General features: G+C 60.6%; 1 protein-coding gene and 1 long non-coding RNA gene across 5 annotated transcripts in view; one reads left to right on the plus strand and one right to left on the minus strand.

The window, feature by feature from the left end:
* WNK2 (WNK lysine deficient protein kinase 2) overlaps window positions 1–20,432 on the minus strand; it is a 100,409-nt gene extending 79,977 nt beyond the window's left edge. For all 4 annotated transcript variants that reach the window (XM_041743984.1, XM_041743983.1, XM_041743982.1 and 1 more), the window contains exons 1-2: window positions 20,416–20,432; window positions 19,332–20,017 (exon numbers count right to left, since the gene is read on the minus strand). In XM_041743984.1, the coding sequence (XP_041599918.1) occupies window positions 19,332–20,015 (684 nt within the window). In that variant the 5' untranslated portion in view covers window positions 20,016–20,017; window positions 20,416–20,432. The remainder of the gene's footprint in view (window positions 1–19,331; window positions 20,018–20,415) is intronic.
* LOC121484573 lies at window positions 6,640–10,947 on the plus strand. Its single transcript, XR_005986068.1, has 3 exons — window positions 6,640–7,324; window positions 10,450–10,560; window positions 10,806–10,947. It is a non-coding gene; the product is annotated as an uncharacterized LOC121484573 (long non-coding RNA).
* Window positions 20,433–21,155: the final 723 nt, after the last annotated feature.

Genomic DNA, 21,155 nt, shown 5'->3' on the forward strand with positions numbered 1-21,155 from the left:
TCGGTCACAATCAACTGAGATGAACACCTGCACCAAGGATGGGTCTGCAGGGATGAGGGTGAGGACACTGAGGACTGCCCCACCTCATGGCCAGCTGCTGCCAGGTCACCCTTGTGAGGCGGGGCCAGCCAGGAGTCACCACCCTTTTGCCTTGTGGCTGTGCCCCCCTCGCACAGGGTACAAACACTGGGGCACACCGGGAAGCAGTTAAGGTGTGAGGTCCTCGTGACAATGTACTGAATGCCTTGGAGTCTCCTCAGGAAGCAGAACCCCTCTCCCCTGCCCGCCTCCAACCCACGGAACCCCCAGAACCGCAGTTCTGGCTACTAAGGCGTGGAGGAGGGGATCCTGACACCTCCCAGTGCCACCCCCCTAAAAGAAGTGGCCAAGACCTCACTCCCCTCCTTTCTAGAGGCCCTGTCCAACCTGGGTGATCCTGCCAACAGGTCTAAGATGGCCCCAGAGGCCAGACTGCAGGGATTTCTGCCACCAATGGGCTCAAGCCAGGGGAGACATGCTCCCAGGCCTGAGTATCTACAGTGTCCCTTGGGACCAGTGCTGCACCAGGGGGTGGGAAGGGGGACGGGGGTGACCCCCAGAGCCAGCACTGTACTGGGGGGAAGGGGGTGACCCCCAGGGCCAGCGCTGCACCAGGGGACACTCTGCCAGACAGACCCAGTACATGTGACAGAATGTACATGAGGCCCCAGGGCTCACGTCTGCCCCAAGGCTGTGAATTGACTCCGCAGTTCCTCCCAAGGGGGCAGCGAGAGCCTTAGGGCCACTGAACAGACAAGATGGTAGGGGGTCAGCAGCGCACGCGCGCACACACACGCACACACACCTGAAATGAGCCAAGCTCTGGGCGTGACTCCAGGAGACACAGGAGCCCCCACCTTCTGCCCCAGACAAGTGGCTGTGAGTGCCTGACATCGGCTCTTCACAACACAGAGGTCGTCCACGTGTAAGACAGTACACCAGCTTTCTGAGACACGGTAACTCCCTTTTAATTGTTTAAACCTCATTAATAGCTCACGCTTCACAAATTAAAAAAATACCCTGGATGTACTGAACCACAGAAAAATATTAAGATGAACTCCACCTGTTCTTTTCATATTTTCAACGTGGCTGTTAAACCACGTACTCCCCACGTAGCTCACACTGCACTGCTCCTGCACAGCCCGGCCTCAGAGCGTCAGCAGCAGGCGGACACCAGGCACTGGGCCACTGAGCAGAGCGTTGGCGTCTGAGGGTGAACACGCAAGCTTTCTGTCTACTTTCTCCAGGAGGCCTCCACACTGGGAGAATGAACAGAACGGAGCAGAGAGGCCTTGCAAAGGCTGGGCTCGAGTCCAGACAGGATGAACACGGCCCGCCCTCATCACAGCATCTGCTAAGAGCACAAGTCCATCTTCTCTAGAGGAAACCAAGATCCCCCACCATTTCAAAGATCTCCATGAGCTTCAAATACGGTGATCAAAAATGGCCAGACCGACCAGGCCTTGCCGAGGCCAAATGGCAGAACAGCAAGAGGGGAAAAAGGCAAACAATAGCAACAAACCCCCCCAAGGATCCGAATATTGTATCAGACAGACAGCAACAGTCCTGTGATTGCTGTAGTCAAGAACATAGGTAACTGAGAGAGAGAGAGAGAGAGAGAGAGAGAAGGGGGAGAGAAAGAGGAGAGAGATGGGGGGACACAGAGACAGTGGGGGAGAGAGAGAGAGAAACCAAGAAACAGACTCTTAGCTACAGAGAACATACTGATGGTTAGGAGAGGGGAAATGCGTGGGGCTGGGGGAGACAGGTGACAGGAGGAAGGAATGCCTGAAACTAATATTACACTGAATGTGAACTGGAATTAAGATAAAATTTAAAAACATAGAAAACTATTCAAAAAATTTGAAACATAAAAAATTCTTAAAAATGTCTTTTTCTTATGCAAGAAGTCAAATAGATAACCGAGATTCACCAAAATCTGTGTGCTAAGAACCAAATGGAAACTGGAACTAAGAAAGGAAACAGGGAACTTGAGACGGGGGCTCAGCAGCAAGTAAGACACGGCTGGAGACAGGACCGGCAAAGTGGAAGGCAAGCCCACAGGAAACAGGCAGACTGGGACACAGATGCACAAACGCTGGAAACACAAGGAAGAGGAAACGCAGCTCATAGGACACGGTGAGAAGGTCCAACCTGTGCATAAATGGGATTCTGGAAGAACAAGGCATAAAGATGGGAATAAGGCAACATGCATAAAATAGTAACAGTCCAAAGTTTTCCAAAACTGAAGCAAGACACTCAGACATAGATTCAAGAGGTGCTTGTATCAACCACGAGCAGTTGAAGCACAGGAAACAAACCACACTGGGTACGTTATGGCACGGAGTCCTCCACACCCCACAGGGCCTGCCCACCCCAGACTCCTAGTCAGAGCCCCACAGCCCCACGACCACCCTCCCCGCACTGCCCCTCCTGCCAGGGCACAGAGCACTGAGGGAAGGGCCAGCCTCACGTATCAGTGTCCTTGAGCATGTCCTCTGTCCATCTGGACACAGGCTGGCTCCTCCCTCCCGTGTGTGGGCATCAGGACTCCCCGGGACGGGGCCAGGGCCAGGACTCAGGCCAGCGTGACCTGTACAAATGGATTGTCAGCTTTCTTGCTGAGGCTGTGCCACGTGCTCGGCCCCCAGGTCTGGGGTAGCACTCATCACAGGGAGTCTGCCCGCCAGATGTGCCGGGCGTCCCCGATCCAGAAGGAGCCTGGGGGAGGTGTCCCACATGGGGCAGCGGGCACTGGGAGCCCCAGGGCGCACCCACAGCCACCTGACCAAGGCAGCGCCACACAGGGCCACACAGCCTGACATGGCTTCGCCCCCAGCAGGCCTCTGTCCCAGCTGGTCCCCCCCAGCATGCCCCAGTCCCTACAGACCCCCGCCCTCCAAGTGGGCCATGCGGGCACACAGGTGCCCAGGCAGGGCGCATGCAGGGCAAGCGGGCGGTGACAGCACAGGCGCTCTTCCCGCACGGAAACCTGTTTCCTCCACAGCCTTCAGGAGGACGCAAAGACCGCGTTACACAGACGACACGTGCCAGAAGGCAGGCTGTGCCCCCGCAGGGAAGCCGTCCAAGCCTCGTGGCCTGGGTGCCCGCCGAGCCTCCACCGCACGGCTATTTATAGCAGAGCCTGTCCACGGCGGCCATGGAGGGACAGGGAGAGCAGGGGCAGGCCGAGGGGCTGACCAAACGGTGAAGGAGAAGGGCTGCATTCAGGAGGCAGGCATGGGGGCACCACTTCCTCTCCGCCCAGTCCTCTGCAGTTGGCTCAACTTCACCCACTATGAGCAGAGCGGCCCTCAGCCTGCCCCTGTCCCCTCCCCAGGGTGAGGACCACTATGCCCCCTCCCCTGTCTGTTCCCTAAACAGCTTCCAGGAGCAGAAGTCCTCATTCTGTAAAACTCACAGACCTGAATGCCTCCCCTTGTTGCTCCGGCTTGGGGGTGCGGGGGGGTGCTGTAGGTGCAGACGTGGCAGAAGACAGCCTCGTGGGGGGCCCCTGCCCCCCAAGCCTGTACTTGGGAGCTCACGCGAGATGGAGACTTTGGGAAGATTAACGAACGAGACACAACCAGTAACACTGAGAGAGGAGGCTGGACGGCAGTTCTCTTTCTGGCCTGTTTGGGATTTCCACAATGACAAGGCAGAAATCGCTCTACTGGGCCTCAGCCCCTGATCTAGATGCCCCAGGCCTGACCCTGCAGGGGCAGCCTGGCCCGGCCCCACAGCCCCCTGGCAAGCTGCAGATGAGGAGAGGGAGGGTCAGGGAGTGGCTCCAGGGACCCCAAGGCACTGCACACCCAGCCACCCCACCACGTGTGCCCCAGGGAAGCCCGGGAGAGGGCATCTCCAGCGTCTGAGGGGCCGGGGCCGCACACCCCACTAGGCTTGCTCCTCAGGCACTCCCCTCCCTGAGGACAGCAGGTGCATCGCAGGCCATCTCCAGCAGTCCTCACAGGCACACAGGTGCACCCGCCCCTCCCCAGGCACGCGCACCCAAGCAAGGACCCCTGGAAATCCACAGCCCAGCCACAACGCCCACACGTGTGAGGGTCATACCCGAGAGTCTCCTCGGTGCCCCCCCTGGAGATGCCTCAGCAGCAGGTGCCAAATACTGAAGCCACCTGTGCTCATGGCCACCAGGACCAGGAGAGTGAGGGGCGCCCTGACCTCCGAGCCCAACATGACACCATCCATGCGGGCCCTGTAGGGGCAGGAAGATGTCCTGGAAGGGGATACCCAAGACCACCCTAAACTCTGCTCTTACGGCCACCGGCTTGGCATGAGGCTGAGGGGCTTCTGAGTGGCCTCTACCACAACCACCCCATCCCCCCATCACCCAGAGTCACTGCCCTGAGCCCCAAACAGCCCGTGGACCCCCTACAGGCGGCTCTCAGGAGCCAGCATCTTCCACCCTGTCTACAGGGAAGAGCCAGCATCTACACAACCACACGAAGCCCTCAGACCTCCCTGAACGCTGCCCCAGCTCTCTCTGTGCGGCGCTCACTCAAAGAGTAAAAGTCAACACCAAAGATAAAATAAAATCTCTCCGCAGTGCCAAAAATACCTCCCCTCGGGATGAGGGAGCAGGCGCCAGCTTCCACAGCAGTAACTGTTGCTATGGATACAGGGCTCCAGCAGGCAGGGGGGTGGGAACAGAGATGAGGGAGGGAGGGGGCAGGGATGGGGCAGGGATGGCAGGGGATGAGGAGGGTTCAGGGAGGGGATGGGGCAGGGATGGGGAGGAGGCAGAGATGGGGGGGCAGGGATGGGGGAGGGATGGAGGGGGATAGAGCTGGAGGAGGGACAGGGAGGGATGAAGGAGGGGCAGAACTGGGGGAGGGGACAGGGATGGAGGAGGGATGGGGAGGGGGATAAAGATGAAGACAGGGATGGAGGCAGACATGGGGGAGAGGCAGAGGCAGGGGAGGGGGACAGAGAGGGATGAGGGCAGAGCCAGGGGAGGGGAGGGTAGTCCGTGCTGTAGAGGCCATACCAGCCAAGCGTCCCCCTGCACACCCAGCCCTGGAAAGCTGGGCTGTGAGCCAGACCTGGGGGGTGCGGGGGACTGAAGGGCAGCGTGTGCACCAGAAAGCAGGGCATAAAGTGGACCTCCTAGGGAGGGGGGGCCCCAGATGGCCCTGACTCCTAGCCTGGCACTGACCCCCTGACCTGGACTGTGCCCCTGCAGGGGAGCAGCACCACCAGTGGAGCCCTGAGGAAACCCCATTCCCAGACTCCCTGCCTAGGGACCCCGGGCCCTGGGGCCCCACCTGGCACATGAGGTCTACTTTCCCTGTGGCCCCAGGACGTGTGTGGCTCTGCGATGGGCCTGTGCACCAGCCCCTCTAAGTGCCAGGCCCAGGGGCAGGAGCCTGAGCTCCCCAGGACCCCCAGAGCCCCTCCAGGAGTCCCTGGGCCATGGGCTGGCCCTGCCCCACTGCCTGAGGTTCTGCCCCATGGCGCTGGCCCTGTCCCCAGGAGGGGTGAGCAGGACGCTGCCCGCAGGGATGGGTTCCCAGGGAGGGGCTCCACCGACCCACTACCCTCACTGCTCCTGGCTCCTCACCTCTAGCTCTTGGCCCTTGTCCTTGAAGAGGACTTCCATACCATTCCCCAGTGTCCCCGCACACCCACTGACCAGGCCAGGCAGTCAGGGCGCCTGGGCTGCTCCTGAGCAGTACCCAATCACCCCCTGACATGAAGCCCCGCGGGCCCCAGCACCGCTCGTAAGGAGCCCTGCCCATGGCCCTCTGTGGTCCTCCGGGTGGCCCCTCAGGCCCTGGGCTGCACTCCGTCCACAAGGAGGCAGGATGACTTCCTGTTGTCGCCCAGCAAATGCCGTGCTGCGGCCCAAACCGCAAACCCTCCCTCTTTGAACTCTAGGAGCCAGAGGCAGGAAGGACGCCTCCAGGCCAAGTCAACGAGGTTTACACAGGGCCACCCCCCCCCCGGGGGGCTCCTCAGAGATTCTCTCCCCTGTCCACATTCTAGAGGCCACCACGTCCTTCTGTGGTTAGCACCCAAGAGATGACACCGGGTACCCCCAGCAGGGCTCTTCACGCAAGTACACCTGCAGAGTCCCTCCCCTAAGGTGGCAAAACTACAGGCTGGGGCGTGCAGCCCCCACCCATCCTCCCACATACCCTTGGGCCTGGAAAGGGCAGCTGCTCCTGCAGACTCCCCACCAGCCATCCCCGGGCCACGCCTGCCTGCCAGGGCAGTGAGGGTGTCTCCAGCACCACGGCCTTCATAAGTAGAGGCCAGCCTCCCTGGGGTGCAGCCAGGGCTCAACCAGAGAAGGTGAGCAAGTCCGCACAGGACTTCGGTGCACTGGCAGGAAACTGCCACCCTGCTTATTACAACCACTAATAATTATACCCTCGTGACTCAACCTCCACCAGCTACCCCTATCCTGGCCTTGCCCATAGTATTCTCCTTCCCCAGAGAGAACGCAGCAGAACCCTTTGCCAGAGGCCATCAGCAGTGAGGCTGCCCGGAATGCCCCAGGTACTGCCCCGCCCAAGGGCAAAGGCCCCGCCCAAGGGCAGGGCTGTGACTCTGCCGCCAGGACCCAAGCACCTGCTCCCGGTTGGTCGGCAGGGCTGCTGCAAAGGGCTCGGCCTTCCCATGGAAGCACTCCGGGGCAGGCAGGCCTGTCCCCAGGCGTGCCAGCCCAAGACAGCACGTGTGCATGCCCAGCCAGCCAGCAAAGACGGGATCAGGAGCTGCTGCTGCCACACGCAGACCACAGGGGCAAGCGTGTGACACGTCTGCAGCACCAACAGGGCCCTACAGTGCCAGCTGAGCGCGCACCCCTCTGCTGGGCCATGGGGTGTCCCCGCCAAGCCCTCGTCCCCTGGCTTCTCTGAACCTCTCCCCAGAGCCTGTGACCAAGAATGGGTCCCTCTTCTCACGTCTGAAGGGCAAGACCCCACAGTGACCTCTGGCCAGGCGGGCAGCCTCCGGAGAGGCCCAGCCGGTTCCAGGTGGAGAGCTAGCAAGGCCGCACTCTCCCCCTCACCAGGCCGCAGGGGCCTGCTCAGCCCAGAAGCACAAAGGGCCTGCCTCAAAGCGCGAATCCGTGAGCCATCCAGGAAGCAGCCCGCGGGGCCGGAACGTTCCAGGATCACCGTCTCATCCCTCGGAACAGAGCAGCCCTTTGTTTGCTATCTCGGTCATCATCAAATATTTACAGGGGCTCAAGGCCTATTCCAGGCAGGCCGCTGGGAGCCAACTGCCGCACTTCCCTGGACACGCGGAGGCGCAGGTGAGCCAGTGGGGCGAGGCGGGGCCTCCTGCAGCTGGACACAGCGTGCCCTCTGGGGGGCCACAGCCCAGGGCTGGCCAGGTGGGGCAGCTGGGGGAAGTGGAGGGCAGTGGTGTGAGCACATCCACCCAGCTGGCGAGAAGGTGCCCCGCGGCTGCACCCACGCCCTGACACCCTGTGGGTGGAGCAGGCAGTCGGCTGACACCCAGAGGCCAGGAACCCAAACCACAGCCAGGGCCGGGGATGCCCTGTCCCACCCCTTGCAGCCTCCCTGGGGTCTCCGCCACACCCTCGCCGCACCCTCCCAACTCCACGCACTTGGGGAAGCACTCCTGAGATCAGACAAACCATCACCCTGAGAGACAATTGCCCTCCTGTTTCCCTCCCCTCCTGCCCTGGCCACCATGGGCACCCACACAGTCTGGCCCCCATGCCTGGGCCCCGAGCCCCCACCCAGAACCCTCAAAAGTCCAGCTCAGGGGGTGCTGAGAAGAAAAACAGCTGGGCCTCGGTCCGGGAGCCGGCCGGCTCCACCTGGGCCCCTCCGCACAGAGACCTCGGCATCACTGCCCACCCAGGAGCGGGGCCCATTGCCTGCGGAGGATGGGGGTGTCCTCCTCCAAGGGCCCCTCCACCCCAGGCTGCTGAGAAGCGGTAACCCCATGGACCCCGTGCAGAGTGACGACAGAGTTCTCCCTGAACCCAAGCTTACGGTCCCTCTGCCCCCAGGAGACGGCCCTCCTACTGCTGTGTGACAGCCATCCAGGCAGGTGCCAGTGGCCCTGTGCTGGCCACCCAGCCAGGAATTCCCCAGCGCACAGACACAACCTGGTGGCTTCCTTCTGGGGCCCCAACAACAGCCGCACTGAGGACACAGGACGACCCCCCCCACCACCGTGCACCTGGTCCCTCCTGGAGCCAGCACCTGCTGTGGGCAGGGCTGGGGTGGGAGTGGGGGGTGTGAGCCCACCCCCACAAAGGTCCCGAGGACTAGGGAGGCAGGCGGGCCGCGGGCTGTGGGCTGTGAGTCACTGTCACACGTGTGAGCTCCGACACCACAATCATGACTTTGCAAAAATACCAAAGCACAGAAAACAGCGGAAAGAAGGGCTGGGGCCCAGGTGAGGGCTGCCGCATCAGGGAAGAGGTTTGGGGCAGTGTCAGTGTCCCTCCCATCAGCACCTTCCCAGAAGGGTACCTAGGGAACCCGACCCTGCAGCGCCCCCACGTCTTCACAACCCCCCTGCCCCCACCCAGGGGCCCAATGCCAGCCCTGGAGGAGAGGAGTGAACAGAGCCAGCAGGGGCTCCGGGCATGGACGATTCAGCCCAAATGGAGGACTGGGGGGTGGTCCCCTGGGGCTCCCTGACCCCGAAGGCAGGAGGCCTGCAGCCCGAGCCCCAGAGCCCCCGTGCCCGCAGCCCAGCGTCCTGCCTCGGGTCCTGCTCCACTGCTGACCCCCTGAGAGGGATCAGCATGATCCTTCCCAAGGTCTGGATGCTTCTAGCCACAGTGTCCCCAGACCCCAAGGCCCCAGGTCAGAGATAGTGGGGCAGCAGAGCAGCCCCTCCCTCACAGAGTCCCTTCCTAGTCACCTGATCTGGACCTGCCTTGGCCAGAGACCTGCACCCACGCCCCCAGGGGCACCTTGCGAGGACAGAGTCTCTGTGGGACATGCCAGTGGACAAAGACTCAGTGACAGGACACAGCAGAGGGATTGTTCTAGACAAAAACCGACATGACGACCAGACACAGCTCACAACTGGGGCCTGGATCCTGGACCCAAACCCGATTAGCTCCACTGGGAGGCACAGCCTGTGGCAGAGCGTGGCCACCAAGTCAGACATGAGCAAGACCCACAGGTGCTTTCACAGGCACGCAAGGGGGCAAGTGCGCGAAGCCACAGGGACCAGGCACATGGCAGGACACAGACCCTGGCCATCCAACTTCCCTACGTTTTTCTAAATAAAATGTGGGGAAATGGGGACAGCGTCGCTGGTGCGGGAGGAAGCCCGACGAGGGGTAAGGTGCCCGGGGTGGGGGAGGAGACATGAGGTATCCAGACAGACCTGGGCGGGCACCCTTGCACAGCCTGACCCCCTCCCGCCAACAAAAGCCCCCACCCTCCACCCAAGGCCGAGACCCCTCTCCTGTAAAAGCAAGAAACCCAAAATTTCTCATGGTGGTTCTGCAGACCCAACTAGTGCGCAAGTGGTCTGGGAGCCTGAGAAGGGCCTCCCCACCCCTTGGGGCTGCAGCCAGCTGATGGCCATGCCTAGACCTCCCCATGGACAAGGCCCCAGGCCAGGGCAGGACATGGGGTCCCAAGCCAAGCCTCGCTACGCGCCCCTCCACCCCACTGGCTCCTCTGCCCCAGGGCTCATACTGCGGCATCTTTATTTCAGGGATCACTGTGGGGAGGCCTCCCTCCTGAACATGTTGGGAGACTCACCGCCTCAGGGAGGCGGGCGTGAGAGGGACCACCTGTCCGGGCCCTCCCGGCACCAACACCCCTGGATAGACCTGTAGGGAGCCCCTAACCCAGAGCTGCCGCCTTGTGCCCAGAAAGACTCAGTCCAGCACCAGCTTCTCCCCACACAGCCAGCCCAGCGGAGAACTTTCTAGAACAGCACACAGCGACAAACCCTGAACCACAGCCTCCACGTAAAAACCAACGGCATGAGAAGACCCTTTAGACACAGAAAGATTTTAATACCTGTCACAGCCCCCTGGGGCACCTGGATGGCACAGTCGGATGAGCACCCGACTCCTGATTTCAGCTCAGGTGGTGATCTCAGGGTCCTGGGATCCAGCCCCGCGTGGCCCCCTGCGCAGGGCAGAGTCCACTGAGGTTTCCCTCTCTCCCTCAGCCCCTCCCACCACATGCAAACATGCCCTCTTTCTAAAAATAAAATAAATCCTAAAAAACTGAATGAATTAATTAACGAATGAATGTATGGGTGGGTGAATCAATCCCGGGACGCCCTGTGATAGCGGCCACAGGTGGAGAACACCCACAGTGTAGGGACAAGAACCCGAAGGTCAGGCCACATCAGAACATAAAGGGGACTGGAATCAGGCATTATCTAGGCAGCTGTGACGGTGGCTTTTCTGACTGTTTGCAGAGGTACTAGGTCCCTGCAAGGATTTAGCAGGAAAGACAGAATTCGCCCCCCAGAGCCTCCCTTTGTCAACATGCACATCAAGGACATTGACAGCTGCCCGCTGGCCTACAGGTGAGCTCCTACAGGTGAGCTCCTCACCGAGGCATCTCCCTCCATAGCGGGTTGTGGTTCTGCCTCGCCTCACGGGTGGCTTCACTACCTGGAAACGCCCTGAGCTCCCCTGCCCCCCATCACCCGGTCCCCACCTCGGCCCATGGCAATCCTGACCTGTTCACAGCTGTATAGCTGAGCCTTTTCCAGAACTCACGTCATTGGAACCTTCTCCACCCACATTCTTCTTAATAACGCCCAGTTAGGGCTCATCTCTATCTTCCCACAGCTGGCAGCGCATTTCCTTCGCTGCCAAGTCACCCTCCCTGGGCTCATGGACCCCGGCCGATGTGTCCAGCACCCACGGAAGGACGTTCCCGATGCTTCTGAGTGTTGGCAATTACAAATAAAGCTGGGTAAACATCAGAGTGTGGGATTTTGTGTGCAGTTAAGTTTTTTAGCTGGTTGAAGTCAACACCTAGGGTTTGCCTGCTGATCAAATGGCAAGAGCGTGTTTAGCTTCTTTGGTTGTGGGGTTTTTTTTTGTTTGTTTGTTTTATGATTTTATTTAGTTGGGAGAGCGAGAGAGAGAGTGGGGTTGGGGCAGAGGGAGAAGCAGACCCTCTCCCCCAGCAAGGAGCCTGATATGGGGCTCCATCCCAGGACCCTGGGGTCACAACCTGAGCCGAAGCCAGAGGCTTCACCGACGGAGCCCCCCAGGCACCCCTGGCACATTTTGTCTTGTGAGAAGCTGCCGAGCCATCTTCAGGAGCGAGGGTGGCGACCTGTGTCCCCTGTAGCCTGCCAGGGTGCACCAGGTGCTGTTGGTGTCCTGGACATCCGCTGGGCCAGCAGGCGAGCGATGGGATCCTGTTTTAATCTGCATTTCCCTGCTGACACATGATGTGGAGCATCTTTTCACGTGTTTGTTTGGTGTCTGCTTGTCTCCTCCGGTGAGGTGTCTGTTGAATAAGGTCTTTGGCCCGTTTTTTAATCAGGTTGTTTGTTCTCTAACTGCTGAGTTTTAGGAATTCCTTTATGTTATGCGACAGCAAAAGTTTGTGTTTTGTTTTCCCATAGATTGTGCCCTTGGTTTGTACCTAAAATGTCACTGCCAAGAGCATCACCCTGATACCAAAACCAAACAAAGACCGCACAAAAAAAGAGAACTACAGGCCAACATCCCTGATAAACACAGATGCATAAATCCTCAACAAAACAGTAGCAAATTGAATGCAACACTACATTAAAAAATCATTCACCACAATCAAGCGGGATTTATTCCTGGGCTGCAGGGGTTCAACATGCACAAATCAATCTGCGTGATAGATCCCATCAACAAGAACAATGTGATCGTTTCAATAGATGCAGAAAACACATTTGAGAAAGTACATCCATTCTGGAAAAAAGCTCTCAACAGTTATACATACGTGTAGGTATACACGTATATATGAAAAACCCAAGCTAACATACTCAATGGGTAAAAACTGAGCACTCTTCCCTGAAAGTCACAAACATGACAGGGATGCCCCCTCTCACTGCTGTTGATCATCACAGCACTGAAGTCCTAGCCTCAGCACTCAGACAAGAAGAAATAAAAGGCATCCATATTGGTAAGGAAGAAGCAAAAATTTCACTATTTGTAGATGACATGATACTCTATAGAGAATCGCTAAAGACTCCACCAAAAAATAACTAGAACTGATCAATGAAACCAGTAAAGTCCCAAGATACAAAATCAATGTACAGAAACCTGTTGCGTTTCTATACAGGAATAACAAAATAGTGGAAAGACAAATTAAGAAAATAATGCCATTTACAATTGCCATGAAAAGAATAAAATACCAAGGAAAAAAACCAATGAAGGAAGGCAAAAACCTATACTCTGAAAACTATAAAGCACTGATGGAGGAAATCGAAGAGGATACAAGGAAATGGAAAAACATTCCATGTTCATGGATGATGAGAACCAATATTGTTAAATGTCTACACCACCCAAAGCAATCTGGAATAAACAATCCTAAAATTGGTATGGAACCACCAAAGACCCCCAATAGCCAAAGCAACCTCGAAAAAGCAAAGCAAAGCTGAGGGCATCACAGGTCCTGACTCCTAGTTATATTACAGAGCTGTGGTGATCAAGACAGTATGGTATTGACCCAAAAACAGACACACAGATCAGTAGGACAGAATAAAGAACCCAGAAATGAACACACAATTATAGTCAATTAATTTTAAACAAAGCAAGAAAAAACATCCAATGTTTCAAAACAAAAGTCTCTTCCACAAACAGTGCTGGGCAAACTGGACAACTGTACGCAGAAGAATGAAACTAGAGCACTTTCTCACACTATGCACAAAAATAACATCAAAATAGACGAAAGATCTAAATTTGAGACAGGAAACCATCAAAATCCTAGAGGAGAACACAACCAGGAACCTCTGTAACCTTGGCCACAGCAACTTCTTACTAGATACATTGCCAGAGACAAGAGAAACAAAAGCAAAAATGAACTATTGGGACTTCATCAAGATAAAGAGCTTCTGCACAGTAAAGGGAACAGTCAACAAAACTAAAAGACAACCTACAGAATGCGAGAAGATATTTGCACATGACACATCAGACAACAGGGCTAGTATCCAAGATCCATAAAGAACTTATCAAGCTCCGCACCCAAGAAACAAACAATCCAATCATGAAATGGGCAGGAGACATGAACAGATGTTTCTCCAAAGAAGACCTCCACATGGCCAACAACCACATGAGAAAATGTTCTGCATCACTCAGCATCAGGGAAATACAAACCAAAACCACAAGAAGATCCTGCCTCACACCAGTGAGAATGGCGAAAATTACCACGAAACAAATGTTGGAGAGGATGTGGAAAAAGGAGAACCTTCTTACACTGCTGGTGGGAATGCAAACCAGTGCAGCCACTCTGGAAAACTGTGTGGAGGTTCCTCAAGGAGTTAAAAATAGAGCTACCCTGTGACCCAGAAATTGCACTACTGGGTATGTACCCCAAAGATACAGATGCAGTAAAATGCCGGACACCTGCCCCACAGTGTACATAGCAGTAATGTCTACAATAGCCAAACTGTAGAAGGGCCTCGATGTCCTTTGACAGATGAAAGGATAAAGAAGATGTGGTATATATATATACAACAGAATATTACTCAGCCATCAAAAGGATTAATACCTAACATTTACATTGACGTAGATGGAACTGGAGGGTATTATGCTGAGTGAAGTCAGTCAGAGAAAGACAAATATCATATGATCCCACTTATATGTGGAATTTAAAAAACAAAACAAAGAGAGAGAAACCAAGAAACAGACTCTTAGCTACAGAGAACACACTGCTGGTACCAGAGGGGAGGTGGGGGGGGATGGGGAGACAGGTGACAGGAGGAAGGAGTGAGAAGAGTAAGGTCTGCATGTGGGTTCACTTCTTTGCGCGTGGACGTCCAGTTGTTCCAACACCCTGTGTTGAAGAGACGGCCTCCACTCCACCGATTTCCCTTTGCTCCTTTGTCGCAGGGCGGTTAACCCCATCACGTGGGTCTGTCCTGTCTCGTTGAACCAGTTGTCTGCTCTTTCGCCCATTCCACACTGTCTTCATCTTCTTTCTTTTATCCTTTTCCAAAAAACTTAACGTGTATTTAAAGAAAGCTGACACCAATGAGAGGCAATGATCGAGCAGTCCGGAAAATCTTAGAATTCAACCCTCCGGGGTACAGAACCAGGTCTGAAAACTATTTGAAGTGAGAAAACCTGCAGCCAACTGTCAGCGTCTCCTCCTGAACCATCCCCACCTGGGGCCTCTCCACCCCCAACATGGACCCTAATCTGCGTGTGGCCACAGGCAGATCCTCGGCAGCTCCTCAGAAACTCCAGCTACCGGGGTCACACCCTCCCTTACCCAGTAGGGAGCACAGGCCCCAGCCCGCCTGCACCTGGGGGGCCTACCCCACGGGGACCAACTACGCCTGCAGGCAGGCCTCCGTGCTCTTCCAGGGTCAGCCAGCTCTCACTCCAGTCTCTGCTTTCACAATCATGTGCAGGGTGTGCTTCACCCTGCTCAGGGCTCGATGCCAGACATTTCCCGACAGTCCCGACCACCCCAGGACAGTCAGCCTGCACTCTTCCCACATCACAAGCAGGTAAACCAAGGCTCACAGCAGGTGCCTTCCCCAGGCCTCCCCATGGGGACACTGTGGGCCTGGGATGCCCAGCCCACCTGCCAGGCTCCTACATGCCCCCCAGCACCTTAGGCCAGTTGCCACCCCACTCGGCTACATGTGGGGCAAAGGAGACCCAGGCACACAGCCCGAAACTCCGCTGACTGGGTCAAGTTCTATTCCCTCAAAGAGGTTGACCTGAAGCTCCATGTTGTCACCTTGGACATCATCCAGCCTCAGCCTACAGCTGGGCTCGAGCTACAGGCCCCCAGTGAGGCCTACAGCCACGCACAGGGCCAGCCTGCCAGCCCAGGACCACAGGATGGCCTCCCCCGACACGTGTCCGTCCCGCCTCCCACAAGCTTCTAGAAAACACCCCTCCTCCGTAAGGGCCTTGCTCTCCCAACGTGGGGTGGTCTGTCCCGCTCCCCCAGGCTGGAACCAGGGCATGCGCTCAACAAATGCCAGCTGGGCCAATGAGCCACAGCCGCCTGTGCCGCTGACAGGGGACCTGGCATCTGGAACCTCCTGGGACAGCTCCCCACCACCTGTGTTCTGGCTAACAGCCCACCTGCAAAGCCTGTGCACCTGCCTAAGCCACGACCCAGAAATGACACTGGCAGGTGGGGAGTGAGGATGCCCACTAGCCCCCCACACTGAGTCTGGGGCCCATGTGACTTGGCCATCATCAGGCCCGAATCTGGCTCAGCCCACCTCCGAAGATGCCCTGAAAGGCACCTGCTGAGCCGCGGAAACATGCCACAAGCATCCAGGGCGCCCACAACAGTGACCACAGCTTGGGGTGCTCATCTATCACTGCTGACCACGCTGCCCCCCAACATGGCACCCCAGAGCTGCAAAGGCAGGGGGGACAGAGAGCCCGTCAACAGAGGTCTCCCGGCAACCAAACCAGAACCAGAATCACAAAGGGCCCAGCATGGGAAACGGGGAACGTGGCTCAAGGCAACAAGCTCTATGCTGGCCTGCTGACTTCAAACCCCAGTTGTCGACAGAACTGCACAATCACAGCATGTGCAAATAAAGACACGCAAGATGCCCAGCAGCCAGCGTCCACCTGGGCCCCAAGGGCCACACATCATGCACCAGCAAGCACAGCGGCCTCCTCATGTAGCCCCCGCTCACAGGTCTGACCACGTATGGCCACTGTGAGAGCACACAAGGCCACCGAGGGGGCCTCTCAACCCGGGTACGAAGCCACCCAGCACAGCAGGTGTCCCTGGTCTGCGGAAGACACAGGTGGGGCACACGCGGCCATGGAGGGTCTGCTGGGCTGGACTGGAGGGAGGCTGACCCACGATGCTCTGAGGGCAGGAAGGGGACAGGCACACCCAGCACACCCACACACCCACACGCAATGAGCCTCCCCAGGTGCAGGCAGGTGAGCGGCACATAGACATCTGGTATGGCAGGCACGTTGGGGACACACAAGGGGGATGCCAGAGGTCCCCTGTCAGCAGGCCCTGTGGTCTCCAGGCCTGGCCTGCCCCTCGGAAGCCCAATCACCCCTGGGCAAGGCAGAGCAGAGGACAACATCACAACAGCACCCACGAGGTCTAGGAACCCGTGCCTGGCTGCTGTGCTCAGCCCCCCACAGCTTATCTGTAGATTCACCCTGCCCTACGAGGGCCCCACAGGTACTCCCAGCAGAGGGTCCAGGATCAACACCCCCATGAGGCAGCACAACCCCCACATGGCGCGCAGGCCCCAACTCCAGCACAGGAAGCACGGTCCCAGGAGGAACCCCCCACCACCCTGGAGCAGTGCTCAGCCCTGCAAAAGCAGCTCCCAAAGCCTCCTGAAGACGGACCACAGCTTCCCCGAAGGCAGGGCCACAGACAGGGGATACTGAAAACCAGGCTCTCTCCAAGATCCTGAAGAAGACACAAGTGACAAACAACCCTGGGGAGGCCAGTAGCCCACCTGACACAGCTTCCAGGTGCCAGCCGCACCTTGGCTGGCCGCGCTCTCTGCCCTCAGGGACCCCCACTGACTCAGAGGTGGCAGCAGGTTCCCTCAGCCACCGGGACAGTGTCGGTGCTCCAGATCTGCCCCTACACAGGGACTGGGTCTACACAGGCCCAGAGCTAGCCAGGGACAGCACTGGGGACATGGGACATGTACAGGGGCAGCCCCTTGGGGTGTGTGCATGTACTTCTGCTACTGCTCTTATAACATGTCTGGTACCAGATTAAAAGTTCATTCAAAATAATAAAGGCAGGGAGGTAATACTTTAAAATGGCTTCCCTCCAACAGCCAACGTGAGCTCGGGCTGTCCTGAGGACTGAAGAGGGACCATGCCTGGTCGCAGAGCCCTTCCCACACTGATTCACAGAGGTCGTCCTCGGAGCCAACCCCCCCCCCCCCCCCCCGCCCAGGTCTGGACACTGCCTTTCCCGCTCTGGCGAGGCGCTGTCCTCTGTTCTGGCGGAGGCCATCAGGTGCACCTGCCCCCCCAGCGTCCTAAGGGCAGGAGAAGGAAACACTCTGGAGAGTCAGTTTTGGGGCATTCCAAAGCTGCCAGCCAAGGTATCTCCAGGGGGCCGAGGAAGGGGAGGCTACGGAGCTCCCCATGCTAAAGACACAGCTCCTGGTCACCCACCCTCCACCGGGACACTGACCACAGCAATCCTGGGGGCTGGGAGCTGATGAGCACCTCCACTCAGGGCACTAGGAAACCCCTCCCCGGGCACAAACCCAACGTGCCACCTGCTGCCCTGCCTGGCCGCGTGGTGGTCCCAGAGCCCTCCTCGCACCGTCGCCTCCTCCACAGAGGATGGCCTGCCAGGCTAGAAGCTTCCTCTCTTGCCTGTGTCCTCGAGGGTGACCTTGGGGGGTCCCCAACAAGACGTGTGGTATATAACAGCCTCCTGGTTGGCAAGGAGGCCACTGGACACCCCCGGGCTCTTGGCTGCTGCCCCTCTGCTCCAGACCCCATCTTCCATAGGGCCCCCCAGGACCGGCCCAGCAGAGGCAGCTGACCCCCAGATGCTGCCCAAGGAACCGGAGGAAACACTAGCTGCCCCGTCGTCGAGGGAATTACAAGGACGGCGTCCCGCCGATGGGACTCCCAGCACCTCCTGTTCAGGACACTCTGGAAGCCCTCTCCAGCCTTCCCACCACCACCCAGAGTCCAGGCATAAAAGACCCCTGGACAGCAGCCAGGCTCCAGGCCTGTGTTCTGCTCAGGGAGCCGGAGGCAGAGCCGAGCCGCCTGCCTTGCCTTACAGGGAACGGAAACGAAGAACCCTTCCAAGGGTCATGTGCGCCTGCAATGCCTCATCACGGCTGAGGCCTACCTCAGAGCCCGCCTGCTGCCGCCCCCAGTCCTGCCCGCCACCCTGCACTGGCCTTCCTTCCAAGGCAAAGCACCAGTGGGGGCCCGTGGCGCCAGGCAGGGTCACCTGGTGGGAGGGAGGGGGTGGGGAGAGAAGGCACAGGGCCCGCTCGGAAACCTGGGGTCCCCGGCTCCTCTGCGGTCCTCCCTTTCTCCTGCGGCAGCAAAGCCCTGCTGCTCAGGGAGGGAGCAGGCTCAAGCCATGCCATCATCCTTGGCACACCAGGGCCCCAAGACCACAAACCACCAAAGCCACCTCTCAGCCACAAGGAAGCAGGACTCGGTCCCTCCTGGCAGGCTCCACTGGATGCCACCAGCCCTGCCGACAAAACTCCACATTCCTACTGCAAAGCCAAGGGACTGCAGGAAAGGGTGGCCTCCACAGTTCTTTGTCTCTGGAGAGGGGCCAAGGACAGGCTGACACCCACCAAGTGAATGGGACTCACACACACACAGGCCATGCTGCAGGGGCCCAAAGGACAGACCAACCGAACCCAGTTTCTGAGCCAAAGAGGCAGGCAGCCTGCAGTGTGGCGAGCTGCCCTGCATCAGGCCTGGAAGGCTCCGCTAACTTCACAGGGTGCCGGGTAGGCTTACACCCGGCCCCCAGCTCTCCTTGCTCAGGAGAGCCCCACGCCTGGCAGCTGACCCCCTCACCCCCCCAGTGAGGGAGGGCCCGTAAACACGGCTCTGCAGGGCACTGTCCTGGCTTCCAAGGCTGGCCCAGGCAGCTCAGGTTACCGTTTATATAATCTTCCGGGGCTAGGGCTGACACAGCCAACGTGAGGGCAAGGTTATGAAAAATCCATGTCCAGAGCCTTTGCATCAAAAAGAAAAAAAGAAAAAAAAAAGCGAGGGGGAGCCCCAACCCTCCCTGCATTTTGTACACTTGGTCTTACGACCTCTGACACGTCCATTTCTCGGGCCCCTGGGCTCTGGGAGCGGGGAGGCCGCGGAGGCACTTCCAGGCCCTGGGCAACCCCACCTCGCACAGACCCGGGTCGGCGCAGCCCCGCCACCGTCCCCGCGGGGGCACCTCCGCCTCGCCGGGCTCCAGAAGGCGCTGGCTTCCCGCAGCCGCGCTCTGCTGCGCACAGACACCTGGCGGCAGACCACCCGGCCGAGCCCAGCCCAGCCCAGCCCAGCCCAGCCCAGCCCAAGCCCGGCCCGCGCCCCACCGTCACCCACGCCCTCCAAGCGCCCACCGGCCGGCGCGCACACCCCGGGCCACCGCACAGGCCGCCCGCACCCTCACCTGCAGCTCGCACCAGGCCACCTCCACCCAGGTCTCCGTGTCCAGCCCCTTGTAGACCGTCTTGAACGAGCCGCGGCCCAGTTCGATGTCGAACTTGAGGAAGCGGCCGTCCAGGGAGGTGGCCACGGCCTTGAGGTCATCCTCGTCATCCTCGTCCTCCTCGGGCTCTTCCCGGCGTGCGCGCCCCGGCTCGGGCCTCGCCTCGGGCGCCGCCGCGTCCTCCCGCGCCGCGGCCGCCGCCGCCGCCGCCGCCGCCGCCGCCGCCGCCTCCTGCTGCTCCCGGGGGTCGCGGGGGGGCGAGGGCGCGGGGTCCGGGCGGAGCAGCTCCTGCGCGCCCGCGGGCTCGGGGCCGGGGTCGGCTGGGGCGCCGGGGGGCGCGGCGGCCGCGGGGGCTGCAGGCGCGGCGGGGCGGCCGCGGGCGCGCTCGGCGATGAGGCGGCGGGTCTTGCAGAGCAGGAGCACCCGGCGCTGCAGCGGCTGCGGGGGCTGCGCGCTCGGCGCCTCGGCCGCCTCCAGGCCCGGCGGCTCCTCCTGGTCCGACTCCACCACACTGCGCCGCAGGAAGCGCTGGGGCCCGGGCCGCGCCGCCCGCGCCCGCGGCACCGCCGCCGACTCCGCCATGCCCGCGGGCCCCGCGCCGCGCCCGGCCTCGGTCAGCAAGCGGGGGCCGCCCTCGCCGTCCATCTCTGCGGGCAAGGACACCGGCCGCGTGAGCGCCCGCCCGCCGCACCTGCCCGGCCGCGGGGGGACGGCGCCGCCGCGCCCGCCCGCGCCCCCCGCCCCCCGCCCCGGGGAGGGGTCTGCACCGCGCGCCGCCGGCCGGGCTGCGGGGGCCGGGGCGCCCGCCGGGGCCTCCCCGGGGCGGGCTGCGGCGGAGGCCGGGGGGAGGCGCGCGCGCCGCCGAGCCGCGGAGGGGGCTTCCGGGCCGTCCCTGGGGTCCCCGCGCGGAGAGAGCGAGGCACCGGCCAGGCGGCGGCTCCACCACAAAGGACGCGGCCCGGGGCGCAGGAGGGGCGCGGGGAGGGGGCTGCGGCGGCGGCGCGGCGCGCACACAAAGGCGGCGGGCGGGGGGCTCCGCACTCACAGGGCGAGCGGGCGCCGTCCATGCCCGGCGGCCGGGGCGGGCGGGGCGGGCGGGGCGGGCGGGGCCGCGCCGGGGCCGCGCCGGGGCCGGGGCCGGGGCCGGGGCGGGGGCCGAGTCGCTGTCGGGGCCGGGGCCGGGGTCCTCGCTCCGGGCCGGGTCTCCGCGCTGCTCCTCGTCCGGCCCGCTGCGGGGCCGCACTCCCGCGTGCTGCTCCGGCTCCGCGCTGCTGCGCTCGGGCACCGGCTCCGACCCGGCGCGGGGAGGGCGGGGCCTCGGCTGCCCGCCCCCGGCCGGCGCGGGGAGGGCGGGGCCTGGCACGCCCACCTGGCCGTGGGCGCGCGCGGCCACCTGCGGGCGGGCGGGCGGGCGGCGGGCGGCTCTGGTCCCCGCCGGCCCCGCCGGCCCCGCCGGCCCCCCTCCCGCGGCCGCGCGGCTCGGGGCCGGGCTCTGGAACGCCCGACGGGCTGCTGGCGGCGGAGGGTCCCGCCTGTCCACCCACGTCCTCGCCCGGCCCGGCCGGCGCGCCAGACCTCGCAGCCCTGCGCCAGGGCGGAATGGGCGGGCTGCAAGGCAAGGGCCCTGGCCGGTGGTCCCCCCACAATCCCCAGCGGCAGGGCAGCTCGGACGCCAGCCCGGGGCTGAGCCTGGGAGGGGTGGAGTGTCCTTCCCCCTGCATCTCAACAGGACCCGTGGGGACTGACCACCAGGAGGCGGGTGCTGTGGTCATCATGCCCACTCTG

This window comes from Vulpes lagopus, chromosome 2, assembly GCF_018345385.1.
Source record: "Vulpes lagopus strain Blue_001 chromosome 2, ASM1834538v1, whole genome shotgun sequence".
NCBI lineage: Eukaryota > Metazoa > Chordata > Mammalia > Carnivora > Canidae > Vulpes > Vulpes lagopus.